We start from the raw sequence: 14,334 nt of genomic DNA on the forward strand, positions 1-14,334 counted from the left end.
TTACTTTAAAAAAGGCTTGATACACAGACTATAATTGGATACTAACATTTATAGGTAAAGTTGATCCAGGGAATATCCGATTGCCTCTCAGGGGATCAGGAAGGAATTTTGTTTCCCTGCAGGAGCAAATTGGATCATGCTTTGCTGGGGTTTTTTTTGCCTTCCTCTGGATCAACTGTGGGTATAGGATTATAACTTTTTTTTTAATTGTTGAACTGGATGGACTTTTGTCTTTTTTCAGCTAGACTAACTAAGTAACTATGTAACCATTGGGCTCTACTCGCTGAGCAATGACACTTACAGTACATTGTTAGCTGCAGTTTTTGAGTCCTAGGATTCAGTGTGCATAAGGGGTGGTCTCTGCAGTAATTCTTCCTCATCCAGATGAAGCTGACTCCATGGAGGTTGTGTGCATCACATAGGGCAGAGCAGCTGGGAATAACCCTTCACAAAGCATCTAGCACAGTCAGTGCTTCTTGACGGAGCACCTGCACACTAAGGTGAGGGGCTCTTGACTGGCTAGAAGCATGGCAGCTCTAGTTGGGGGGGGTTCCCCGTTTACGGTCTTAGGTGGGCTTGCTCAGTGTGGCACCTGTGGATGGGAGCACGTCCTCCTTGAACTTTGGCTCCCACATGAAAAGCTCCCACCCTCCCTCCAAGTTACATTGTTGATCAAGAAAAAAAAATTCATTAACCTCTCTTGTATTCTCTGTCACAGCTTTATCAACTCTACTTGTCAGAGTATCACCTTGCCAGCTACAAATGATCTGGCTAATAACCTCAATGGTTGGTGTAAAGACCGTGAACTGGAAAAAAAGGCGCTGTGGAAAATTGCTCTCAGACAAGCACCTTTAGTGAAGGTGCATCTTTATTGGGTGAGACAAAGTAGCAAATATAATAAAATTGACCAGCCTGAAGTGGACCGTGTGACTCCAATGGACGGCCCGTCCACTCTGAGGGGAGCTGAGATCAGAGAATGCTCCTGTTGACTTCAAATCGCGTGGTGTCAGCGTACCAGCAAACCAGCGTCCTAGACTTGACAAAGCGCAACTGCGCGAAACATGTCGTCTTGGTAACCCTACATATGCTCCCAGCTGAAGCCAACGCCGGACACTGCCTTCGCTTGCCATGTTGAGGCCACCCAAGACGCTGGTACGCTGACACCACGTGATTTGAAGTCGACAGGAGCATTCTCTGATCTCAGCTCCCCTCAGAGCGGATGGGCCGTCCATTGGAGTCACACTGTCCACTTCAGGCTGGTCAATTTTATTATATTTGCTACTTTGTCTCACCCAATAAAGATGCACCTTCACTAAGGTGCTTGTCTGAGAGCATTTTCCACAGCGCCTATTTTTTCCAGTTATCTTCATCATGCAAATGATTAACAAGGCAGCAGTGGTGAGCTCATGATTAACTGTTCACATGTTTCCACCTGGAGTGGCCTCTCTGCGCTCATTTGTAGGTGTAAAGACAGTGCCTGTCCTGAACTGCTGGTTAGGACAGGCGTCTAGGCTATGTTAATGTATTTGGTGTTCACAGCTTTGCTGTGATTGGCATGTTTATCTTCTGGAACCTTATGTTAATGTTGGAGTTATTATTGATAAATAAAGCTGTGGCCTTGCCCTTCCAATTTAACATCAGTTTCTGTGTTTTATTGATTATGAAGGTGCAAGGTTATTGGTTATGCCTATGCTTCTTAACAGTCATGTGGGAGACTTGGCATCTGCCAACAGGAGGTGTGTCTGCCACCTTTTAGGCTAGGTCCACACTTGGACGGGTCAGGAACCCATGCATAATTACATGCGTTCCTGACCCACAGGCACAACGTGCTGTTTTTTTTTAGCAGACACACAGGGGTGTCGTTAATTGTTAGTGACAACCCCATGCATTGGGAAAACATGGCACTTTTCAAGGTATGTGAAACTGCATGGTCCAGCTACATTTTTAAAAAGGGTCAGGAACATTTTCCCCATGTTTCCTGCAGGTTCAAATAAATGGACTGCTGTGACCACACAAATGGGGCAAGCAAAACCTGCAAAAGTGTGAACCTTGACTTAATGAAAGTTTGGAGGCTCACAGTTTTCCACCAAGCCTCAGGCAATATAAGGTGAGGAAGAAAGAAAGAGGTGCAACAGCAGTTCCTCTTTAAATTTCTCATTGTTGATTGAATAATCTCAACAACATTCGGCCTTTTTAATCACCATGGAAAATTATAGCTTGTTACATGCTTACATTAAAACAATGTCATATTATACACTTAGGTACACAGTATAATTAAAGTGTTTCTAGAGGTTTTGTCAGCATAGTTTAAGTTGATGTATCAACGATTCTGTACAAGCTGTTCCCTCTTAACATATTAATGTTATGTCCAATGGTCTTAATTATTTTTTTTTTCTTGTTTTTCACAAGCTTTCTTGGATGGTGGTAGGAATATTGAAGAAATATCTGATACTATAGATTGCTCTAGTGTAGATCCATTTCCAGGAAAAGAAAAATGGCAAGCACATGCTGAAACTCATCATTTTCACTCCAGTTCCCATATAAGACCACAGGCTACATGATCATCATCCTCCTGTTTCTTTTGCACAAATGCAAAATTCCCCAATGTTCATCTCACTATCCAGGTGAGACAAAATCCTGATATTTGTAGAAGCAATATACCATGCCACGGTGCCCTTTATTGTGCACTGTTTTCTAAAAGAAAAAAAAAAAAAACACTAAGCCATCTATCCACTATGTAGCCAAAATTATGTGGACATCCCTCCATATTATTGAGTTCCTGTGAAGGGTACAGGTAATGCCACAGGAAATAGACCCTTATGCAATTGTTCACTTTCAACCTTGTTAGGGCTCGTTCACACTAGGCTGTTTTGCCAACGCTTGCCAAACGCCCCAATAGCGTTTGGCAAGCGTTGGTCCGGTGTTTGCGGAGCGTTTTTAACGCTCGGCAAACGCTCCGCAAACGCCGCATGCGCGGTTTAGCGGCGGTTGCAAGGCGTTTGCCGAGCGTTAATAACGCCCCACAAACGCCTATAATGCATTTGAGTGGTGTTACCGCTCCGCAAACGCCCCGCAACCGCGTCGCAACCGCACCGCAAACGCCGGCTGGGCGTTTGCGGAGCGGCACCATAGACGAGAATAGGAGGCTTCAAAGCCTCCTGACTCGACCAGAGGCGTCCGTTTTGCCGCGACGCAAACGCTCCTGTTAGAACAGCACCATGTGCTGTAATGTGCAGAGTTGGCAGAGGCGTTTGGGAAGCGGTAAAAATGCTTCCCAAACGCCTCTCTGCCGCCTGCACACAAGGCTAGTGTGAACGTAGCCTTATACCAGTTTGGGGGAAGACCCTTTTCTGTTCCATCATAACTGTGCCACTGGGCACAAATGCAGCTCCATGAATTTATCCTATGACATAAATTGGAAAACCGATTTATGACTATTGTGCTCTACATCAGCATCTGACCTCATAAATGCTCTTTTGGCCAAATGGACACAAATTCCCACAGAAACAAAACCTTTTTTTTGGAGAAAGCCTTCCCATAAGAGTGAGTGTTTTTATAGCTGCAAAGTGGGACCAGCTCCACATGAATACCTATGGTTTTGCTTTTCCCTCAGCAAATAAAGTTCCCCTGTAACATTTTTTTAAGTTGAATAGTTCCTAGATACTTGTCCAAGTCAAAATAGGGGAAGATTCTAGCCAGACACATTCGCAGTATCACGTTTGAGTGGGATGACCCTTAAAGATGAGCAGATAATCATTGTGGCTTGTGGGAAATTTGACATCCAGAGAAAAAAAGTATGTCTGCTGCCCTTCAAAGAAAACTCAAAGGCACATAGTGAGGACCAGAGGCAGAAGCATATAAGACAGGAACAGGTGAGGCTAGAATTCTGCTTTAAAGTTTTCTTTATTTTTTTTTTTCTTTACTTAAAATCTCAGCAGCAATTGTCTGTTTGTTAATCATTCATTACAACCTAATTAAAGAAACTGCCTTATGTGATCTGGATTAGCCTTATCAAAATGCCATTCAATATGTACGGTATGTCCTCAGGACAATTATAGTTCTTTAGATGCTTACATTAAAACAATGGTACATCATAAACGTGGATGCACACTATAATTAAAGTTCTTATAGAGATTTTGTCAGCAAATATCCAGTCATTGTATCTACATCATCTTCCTCGTACGTTAGCATAAATACTGGTGAAGCACGACTGAAGAGTCACATCGAATCAGAGACTCCAGCTTCTTCCAAATCATATCCAACATGAAGCTTGTACTAAACGTACTACTGATACTCTCCATCTCTATCGCTACAGGTGAGAATATTCAGCTATCATGACTGGTAATGGGGGGAACCGAAAGATTTCATCTAAATTGATTTAGAGATATGGGGATGCCACAATTTTGATAAAGCATTATTAGTTTATTAGTTTAATTTATTAAGCAGCTTAGGCAAAATTTGCTTGAAAAAAATCCACTTTTATGCATTTTTTTTTTAAATTTATAACAGAGGTCTCTGAACTTTTTAAACAAAGGGCCAGTTTACTGTCCTTCATACTTTAAAGGGGCTGGGCAGTGGCTAGTAAGAGAAGAAAATACCCTAGCGGCAATAGGAGTAAACAATGCCTCAGGCTTCGTGTTCAGTGGGAGAAAAAAAATACATAGTGCCTGTGGTCATAGGAGATGAAATAGTGCTTTGTCACTGGTATTAGTTGGAAGAATAGTGTCCCATCATAGGTATCAATGAAAGGAATAGTGCCCCATCAGTGGTGTCAGTGAGAGGAATAGTGCCACATCATTGGTATCAGTGGAAGGAATAGTGCAGTATCATTGGTGTCAGGAAGAGGTATAGTGCTCCGTCATTGGTGTCAGTGGAAGGAATAGTGCAGTATCATTGGTGTCAGGGAGAGGTATAGTGCTCCATCATTGGTGTCAGTGGAAGGAATAGTGCAGTATCATTGGTGTCAGGGAGAGGTATAGTGCTCCGTCATTGGTGTCCGTGGAAGGAATAGTGCCCCATCATTGGTGTCAGGGAGAGGTATAGTGCTCCGTCATTGGTGTCAGTGGAAGGAATAGTGCAGTATCATTGGTGTCAGGGAGAGGTATAGTGCTCCATCATTGGTGTCAGTGGAAGGAATAGTGCCTCATCATTGATGTAAATAAGAGGTATAGTGACCCATCACTAGTTGGAGCTATAGTGCACCAACATTGGTATCGGTGGAAGGAATAGTTCCTCGTTATTGGTGTCAGTGGGAGAAATAATGCCCAATCATTGGTGTCAAGGGAGAAATAGTGCCTCATCATTGGTGTGAGTGAGAGATATAGTGCCCCATCACTGATACTAGTTGGAGGAATAGCACCCCATCATTGGTATCAGTGGGGGGGGATAGTGTCCCATCATCAGTGTCAGTGGGAGGAATAATGCTCCATTATTAGCTTCAAGGGGTAGAATAGTGCCCCATCAATGCTGTCAATGGAAGAAATAGTGCCCCATTATTGGTATCAGTGAGAGGTACTATTATTTTGTGTTTTTTTGTTTTTTTTTCCCTTATTTTGAGTATTTACTTTATGAAGTTTTGCTTTAATTATTCTTTTCTTTTTCAATTTTATTTTTTTTTTTTTTTTTTACCTGTGAAAAAAAATAATTTTGCTAACTGCCTCTTGCCTACATCTTCCAATTTAGATTATAAGACTGAATCTGCAGAAAAAAAAATATATTTATTTTCTATGTAACAGGGACCTGCCTTGTGTGTGAGAAATGTGCGAATTTTCATGGAGACACTTGCAATGAGACTCAGACAACCACTGAGGTCTGCGCCGATTACGCCACGCATTGCCGGAGTACCATTATGGTTGAAACATTTGGTAATTTTCTTTAATTACGTGCTCCATTTATTGTTATATTTAACCACTTCAATACCAGGCACTTTCACTCCCTTCCTCTACAAGCCAATTTTCAGCATTCAGAGCTGTCACACTTTGAAGGACAATTGCGTGATCATGCAATGCTGTACCTTTTTTATTAAATTTTTATCATTTTTTCACACAAAGCTTTCTTTGGTGACAGTTATTCACTACTGAGTTTTAATTTTTTTTTTAGCTAAATTAACTATAAAAAAAACTATTTTTCTATTTTTTTTTCTCGTTTCTGTTATAAAATGTTGCAAATAAATAATTGTTCTTTTAGGCTTGTATTTTGCTTAATTTCTTTGGTGAATTGTTTCGTATGTAGGAAAGTTTTAGAGTCCACAAACTATGGTGTATGCATATATCTTAAAATCGATCAATCCTGATGTGCTGACGGCCCATCTCTTATCTTGATGCCCAAAAACACCAGGACAGTACAAATATCCCCCTTTTATGAAAGTAGACAGTCCAAGGTATTTTGTAGGAGGCATGGCGAGCTTTTTGAAGTTGTCATTTTTTTGTCACAATTTTTTGGAATATGAAGAAATTTAAAATAAAAATGTTTTTTTTCCTCTTTTTGTTTTACATACTGTCACCAGTGCAGTACAGCATCATCATATAACGGTTGTGGCAGTGATCAGGGACACTGACTTACCATAGTAACATTGTACTACTCTGGGGACATGGTCAGGTTTTTTTTTTTACACATCATGATTGCTTATACCAGTTAATGTCATTGGTATAAGCAACCATTTTTACTGAATGCAATTGATTGGTTCAGTGTTTACTATTGTGGCTGGATCATGCACAGAGCAGACAGAAGCTTGGAATACACACTGGCTAACAGGGACAGTGCAGCAAGACAATTCACATACAGTCTGTATAAAATGGTGACAGTATTATAGGAACTGTAACATGTGAATGTTACTCTTATCATTTTTGCTTCATTCGTATTCAATAAATACTACACTAAAATGCTTTTAAATGGTTATCTCCTGCTCTGTCACTGAGTGTGTCTGAGTGAGCCAAGGGGATCATCTTAAAGAAAAAGAACGCTTTGGAGATGTAGCGTTGTTTGACCTACCGGTAAAATGGGGTCATAATCCTCTGGTGAGTCTGCATTCTTTCTACTAGCACAAGTGGTAAAGAAGCTGAGACTTTGTTTTGATATCAAGTATTCACTCAAAGGATCCACATGTCACAGCGTGGTGTGGGGAAAATGCATATCGTTGGACTAGTTTAAGTTTTTTAAGTTAATTGTATAACATTGATTGATGTTTGTCAATTCAGATATCATAATGGATTAAGCAAGCGCCTTATCTTTATTTATCTGTAGCACTGCCCCTTGGGACAAGCTGGAATATATTATGGGTCCTGCGCTCAATAGATCCAACCCTAAGCAAACCCAATCCCTCTGGCACAACTGGTAATGAATAGCAAATACCCCGCCAAGAAATTTGCTGACACAGGGTTAAATGAAACAAGAACAATTTTATGGAGAATGAAATGCAGTGTAGAGGGGTGGGGTTCCCCTTTTAACTTCCAAACTTACTTTTCTTCTTTTATGCAATGCAGTAAATTTGGTCTGCCACTAGAGGGCTTCACAGCCAAGAGTCTCCGGATGGCAGAGTTGCACTTTAAGCAGAATACAACTGATATCAAACAAATAAACTTACTTATGCTTTATCAATGAAATGTATTACCCACACCGGTGTATGATTCTGCTTCTGAGGGGCGTTAGCCAAAAATCACCTCAGAGTCAGAACAGAATGCAATAAAGAGGTACCTCTAATAAGGCTACTAAGCCAGATTCCCCCACTCTAGTCCTTGTAACGGTGGAGCTCTAGTTGGTGCACGTTTAGTCCTTACAATGAAGTAAATAGCAGCTGAAGGCTTCTTTGGAGTTTCAGCTGGTGTGGGTTACATCCAATTTTACTAGGTTTCTGGGCTGAGAGGGTCCAACCTCAGTGTCTAAACGCAACACAAAGCACCCCAAGACCAGGGGCAGTCGCAGGATGCAATCTCCCAGTATGTGTCAGTCCCCGGGGCAGACAGTCTCAATTACACTGGTGGTGAGGGGCAAAGCAGGCAGGGGGATCTGTGGCTTGCACAGGGCCCCGGATGGGTGAGATCCCAGCAGTGGGGTGCGGATGTCCCAGTCTATATGCAAAGTGTAAATGGTGTGTCTTACTCTCTCCAGGGGGACAGCTCACCAGACTCTGAACACACAGCAGGGTCCCTCTATCCGCGCTGGGTGCTGTAGTGCCTCCTCCTCTGCTTGGACGGGCTCCACATGTCCCTGTCTTTTCTCCAGCCTCGTGTCTCCCTGTTCTCCCCCTTCACTTCCTGCTTCCCCTCCCTCCCAGCGTTCTTTGCTGTGTAGTGGATGAGTCATGAACTTGGCAGAATGCCCAGGTTTTACAAATAGGGGAGAGAGAGGAAAAGCTGACTGCTGAACATGTGATTCCTTCTGAATCCTCTTGTACAAAGGAGCCTGCTACATATCTAATAAGTTTACTATTGTGGTTAGCTGTGATTGAACACAGCCAATCACATGGTACTGATGGGCTGTGATTGGCCCTCTCTGTACCAAGTAATCACTGTGACCAATCACACAGATCAACACAATAGTACACAAAGGATGGCATGAATGAACCCCATCCATTGTGTACAATTGTCATGTGATCTTCTGTGATTGGTCACAGTTATCACATGGTACTGGCAGCTGCTGTTACACTGATCGGTCATCAAATGTGTCCAGTGGACACAGCGGGTGACAGATCTCACTGCAGCATGGCCCGTGGGGCACATGCGAGGCACATTCCAGGAGGACATCATGTGAAGTGGTTAAAAAATAACTTGCTATAATACACTGTTTGGCTGAAAGTATGTGGACACACCTCCACTCTATTGAGTTCAAATGTTTTCAGTGAAGGGCTCTGATAATGCCACAACATACTAAGACATTTTGGACAATTATGCTCTTCCAACCTTGTGATAACAGTTTGGGGGAAGGCACTTTTCTTTACCAGTATGACTGTGTCCCGGGCACAAATGCAGATTCATAAAGACATGTTTTGATGAGTTTTGTGTGGAAGAACTAGAGTGGCCTGTAGGGAGACCTGATCTCCACCCTGCTGACCACCTTTGGGTTAAATTGGAAAGCCAGTTGAGAGCCTGGCCTCACAAATGTTATTTTGGTTGAGTGAGCATTCATTCCCACAGATGTAGTCCAAAATCCTGTGGCAAGTCTTACCAGAATAGTGGAGACTGTCATAGTCATAAAATGGAAGGAGGGCACAAATGAATATCAATGGGTGTGGTTTTGGAATGGGTGTCCAACAAGCCCATGTAGGTGTGATGCTTAGTTGTCCATAGTATATGAAAGACACAAAGAAAGAATGAAGTGTTTAGTCATAAAAATGCCTATGTGTACTCTCTAGAGCCTTGGTGCTGAACCCATGTCCCAAGAGCCACATACGGTGGCACTTTGCAGATCCAGGAGTGGAAGCAGTGATTTGCATAGAAGCTGTAATGGCATCTCTAGCAGTCACATGTAACATGTCCCCAGTCTCCATCTCTTCCCATATGTTTCCAGACGATAATAAACACAAATAGCCTGTCCTTAGTAGGCACCTGACAGTCTTTCATAGAATTACATACACTGAATATTATGTGCAGCCCTTTGGTGCTTTCAGAAGCCACATTTGATGTACTCTATACCTTTACAAGTCAACTACTGTCCTAAAGGCATAGAGACCCCATAAATGACTATGGCATACATTATGCTGCTGTTTCTAGATACAATTAGTGCTCAGTTGAGTTTTTCTTTCCTCAATTCTAAAAATATCCTATGGGCCGTATGTACATTACCATCCACTCCTATTTTGTGTTTAGGCTTTCTGTTCATTGTGTAACATTCCTGTTTGTTTTACTATGTCATTCATTGTATCTCATCAGGGAATATATCCTATTGGCAGACCTGGAAGTCCTGTGCCAACAACCCAATTTTGTGCAGAGACACATTCAACATGTCAGTAGGATATGAACTTTTCAAAAAAACAGTGTGCTGTATGGGGGATCTCTGCAACAAAGGGGCAATAAAATGTAAGTCATAATGAAGACAAGATGAAAATGCATTTACTTAGTAAAACTATTTCAAATCAAACTCTGGGGTGCTGAGTTCAATTCCTACCATGATTATTTCCTGAATGATGTTGTGGTTTTTTTTTTTTTTGTGTTTTTACATGTGTTTCCTTAAGATGCTCCAATTTGTTTCTACAAACCAAGTATATTATTGGTAGAGTAATTGCTATCCATGCCAGTTGTCCCCAGTGTACGGGTGACTGTGGCAGTTCTCTATCCTCTGAGTCTCAGAAAATTGATTGATGCTAAATAAATAAGTGAAATCATAGCTCTCAAATGTCCCTCTTGTGGAGGAACAGTGCTTGCAGTGCCAAATCTCTTAGTTCTTCTATCCTCCTCAGTTGTGCCTTTTTGGGGGCTAATGGATGGACTTATATTTGTTTATTTTAAATTGCTAGTTTAAAGGAAAAAATCTTGAATTAACCAATATTCATACTGTATCTATATAAATTCTTTTTAGTGTGCTTGACTTTTGCCTACACACTTTATGCCAGTTAACAAAAGTTCTAACTCTTCCCGCATTAAATAGTTAAAAGGAACTTTGGCAGGTGTTGGGTTTAAAGTGACCCTGTTACCAAGTATAACAAGCATGCACCTACAGGTTACTACACAAACCTCTAGCAGCTTTCATATGCTCAAGTGATGAGTTGCCATTTTGAACCAGCATAGCTACAATGCAGTTGAGATGTGCTGGAGTTTTTCACTGCCTATTGCTCCCAGACATTTCTATTCACTCCTCACTATGAAGATCTGGCCAGTAGAAATGTGGGGTCCTAGAACCATTGTCACTCAAGTTATGAAGATTGGGGGGGGCATTTCAACAGCAAACTGTCTTCAGGACTACAGGCACGCCATGCTTTGGCACACTGTCCTGTAGCTCCTAGGTAGGAAACAGGGGTGCCAACTGACCATGCAAGGGTGGACCTGTTTCCATTTCTCTTTAGTAAGAGAGGAGCAGGAAGGTGATGCTTATGAAGGGGAAATTTGTCTGTGTTTTACTACTACAAATATGAAAGGTAACATTAGGTGCATTTTAAGAGACGAAGGAGGAAATCCCCAGCTATTGATTTTATGGTTGACATTAGACATGTGCATTTCGTTTCATTTTGATTTGTTTTTTAGACGAAAATATAATTTACAAAGATTCAGATGTATCTGAATCTATGAATGGACACAAAAACGAATGGCAATGAATCAAAAAAAAAGCTATAACGAAAGTAACAAAATCATTTGTTTAATTCGGATGCTGCAATAGTAGTTCAAGCCCATGGGGAAATGACTTACATTTTCAAATTTCTTTGATAATTTGGATTAGGAAAACGAATAGATCTGAATTTCATTCCATTTGTTAATTGGGATGCAAATGATGCCAGTCCATATTGTCCATTGAGCGCATGCCAATTCTCTTTGGTGGGTTGCACTAGCATTCGAAAATATCCAATCTGTCCAATTCGACAACATTTTTCAAAGCCACCCGGACCAACAAATAAACAAAACGAATGCCGAAGATACAAAAACAAATTTAGGTCAACATAACAAATGTGACATAAAATTCTTCAATGAACGAATGCATCTAAAAGTAAATGAAACAAAAATTTCTGACGTGTACATATCTACTTGACATACACTAAGGGCTAAGAGTTATTATTAGTATTGTCTATAAAGCTGCTGAAACCGCTAGATATAAAGATGGAGAGCTGAATAAAGCCATTCCTGTTAACATTAAACTTCATATTCCTGGGAAGAAAGGTACTATGAATAAAAGTATGACCTAATGAAAGTTATACTCCAGCCACATTTTTCTCAGGTTTTTTTCTGTCTGTGACCCCTTTGAGGAGGTTCTCCCTCACTTCCTGTCCCTGTGAAAGCCCTAAGAAATGGGGCGTATGGCTGACATTGGGACAGTAATATATGTACCTGTTGGGAAGATTTTCCCAAAGTTCTCCAATGAGTACACAATGTCAATTGCATATTGTACCAAAGTCAACTACGGCCATAAAATAGCTTGGCTGTAGTTGACTTTGGGACAATATGTAATTGACATTGTGTACTCATTGGAGAAATTTGGGAAAATCTTTCCAACAGAGATCCAATCAAAAGTTGACTCCAAACCTTCCCTGCTCTATCCAAAACAAAATAAAATATTTTGATTGGAATTGGTATTTCCATCAGTGTCTATCACTGGTGCAATACATTAAACATTTCTGGCATATTTCTACCATCAATACAAATGACAATATCTATGTTTATTATACATGTAATATTAAAACAGATTTTGTTTTGTATGCACACTAGTGGATTCTATCAACAGGACGGAGAACGGGGTGGTGTGTCCATCTTGCTATGCCAGAGATAAAAGCTGCAAGCCTAATGAACTCCGCAAATGCCAGGGACCCCAAACCGCTTGTCTCTCATTTTCTGGGAGAATCTTTAACTCAAGTAAGTAAATCATTTTGTAACTATAACAAAAGGGACTATATATGTGTGTGTGTGTGTGTGTGTGTATATGTATATATATATATATATATATATATATATATATATATATATATATATATATATATATATATATATATATATATATGTATGGAAAAAAATAAAGACAAGGCCATAGCAGCCATGCACTGTCAACACAGTTACAGAACACCTTTTCCTTATATTATGAAGGCAAGAAGGAGGGGTGTTCTGGAGTTCTGGAGTCCAGCAGGGGAGAACTTGTCAGTTTTGGATGAAATTGCAGAACAGGCACCATTTTCACCTCACTGGCAGAATCATCAGCTACATGCATTGTTTTCCATGAGTAAAAAAAATGGGGGAAATGTGCATGTATTGCAGAGAGATGCTGCATCTGCTGGGTTTTTTTTTTCTTCTTTTGCTCAGACATACACTTAGGGATTTATTTATAAAAAAATGTAGAGCTATTTGTCCTGCGCTAGATTGAGCTGGCAATCATAGTTAATTTGTATTTATTTCCTATGATCACCTGCCCCATCTAGTGTCCATAATTAGGTATTGACTTGATTCGCTCTGTTATTTTTGAATAAAGTATATTTGATATTTGATCTGGATAGAAAATAGCCTAATAATTTTGCCCTAATTTGCAAAGAAAAAATGTATATGCAGTTGTACAGGATGAATAGGGCTGCAGTTTTTTAATGTACATGTTCCCTAATAGCTGGCCATCCATGACAGTAGTCTGACCTATAAAATGCAGTTTAAGAGCCTAAGTGGATTTAAGCAAAATAAATATGTCTGTTGAACTCAGATAAGCAACAACAATCCTCATCTCAGCTAAAATATTCATTAAACTACAAAATAGACATGCTATTCTGAGTAATAAATGGTTTTACATGATGGGATTTGCCTGTTCCCCACAGCTCTCTTGTTTGGTGCCATTGCATTGCTCTGGCCAACAAATTGATCCTGACAGCTATCACACCTGGGAGGGCCTTAAGTATAGATGCAATTGAAGGTGCTCGTGCAGTTGCCCAATACCATGCCATCCTTCCATAGTATGAAAGCCTAGGATACTGAGTGTCCAAGGACACTTCTTATACTGTGCACTTTTCTTGTTAGCCCTCATGGCCTCCCACACTCTGAAACCTTTTCCGGTTATAATAGATTTGCCTTTTTCAGGGTTTTTTTTAAAATCTTTTTTCCATATAATCATGTCAGTTGATAAATTGTGACTTCTTTCTTTACAGCTCAGTTTGAACGTTGGGCCTATCAAGGGTGTACGACGGAGAATACTTGCCATTATCATCCTCCACCATATCCTGACACTTTGTTTCAGCAAGGTTACAGAATGTCCTGTAATGGCTGTGAAAACAAGGTCAAATCATGAAAAGACATTTTTAGAAAGTATTGCACATAGCAAACAAGGATCATCTGAGGGGCAGAGCAAGAAGAATCAATTTTTTTCTGAGAAAAATGAAATTTGAAGGCGCTTTCCAGAAAAGAAAAATTGTTTGCAAATGAGAACATGTAGAGGTAAAGGACTATAAAGGTATGCAGAGTCAGGTCATCGCTCTGTAGAGTTTTTTTTTTTCTTCTTTTTTTCTTATATTAATAAACCACTTATATTAAAGCTGAATTTGACAGTGTTTTCTATGAAATGTCCATGTATGAGATGTGAAATAAAATCCAAGGTTGCAGGGGTATTTTTCTTTACTTGTTAAAGAACTGGAAAGCTTTGGAAACTGATCTGTATAGCAAAATATAAACTTGCAGGTAGGTGTATACATGTTAAATGATAAGTTCACCTTTAGTAAAAAAGAAAGTG

General features: G+C 40.4%; 1 protein-coding gene across 1 annotated transcript; it reads left to right on the top strand.

Annotated features, from left to right (window-relative positions):
• Positions 1–4,210: 4,210 nt before the first annotated feature.
• LOC149457709 (phospholipase A2 inhibitor and Ly6/PLAUR domain-containing protein-like) lies at positions 4,211–14,120 on the top strand. The gene is made up of 5 exons (XM_089683327.1): positions 4,211–4,315; positions 5,736–5,864; positions 9,867–10,013; positions 12,348–12,491; positions 13,757–14,120. Exons 1-5 carry the CDS (start codon positions 4,264–4,266, stop codon positions 13,894–13,896), a joined length of 612 nt encoding a protein of 203 aa, XP_089539453.1. The 5' UTR covers positions 4,211–4,263; the 3' UTR covers positions 13,897–14,120.
• Positions 14,121–14,334: the final 214 nt, after the last annotated feature.

Source organism: Staurois parvus, unplaced genomic scaffold (genome assembly GCF_062004578.1).
Source record: "Staurois parvus isolate SC_StPar_1 unplaced genomic scaffold, SC_StPar_1.0 ptg000305l, whole genome shotgun sequence".
NCBI classification, from domain to species: Eukaryota; Metazoa; Chordata; class Amphibia; order Anura; family Ranidae; genus Staurois; species Staurois parvus.

What these genes read in the sequence shown, in the direction of transcription:
- LOC149457709 (XM_089683327.1), top strand. Translation starts at nt 4,264, where the DNA reads ATGAAGCTTGTACTAAACGTACTACTGATACTCTCCATCTCTATCGCT. An exon ending in CTCCATCTCTATCGCTACAG is followed by an intron (nt 4,316 to 5,735) that starts GTGAGAATATTC and finishes TCTATGTAACAG; the next exon opens with GGACCTGCCTTGTGTGTGAG. An exon ending in CATTATGGTTGAAACATTTG is followed by an intron (nt 5,865 to 9,866) that starts GTAATTTTCTTT and finishes GTATCTCATCAG; the next exon opens with GGAATATATCCTATTGGCAG.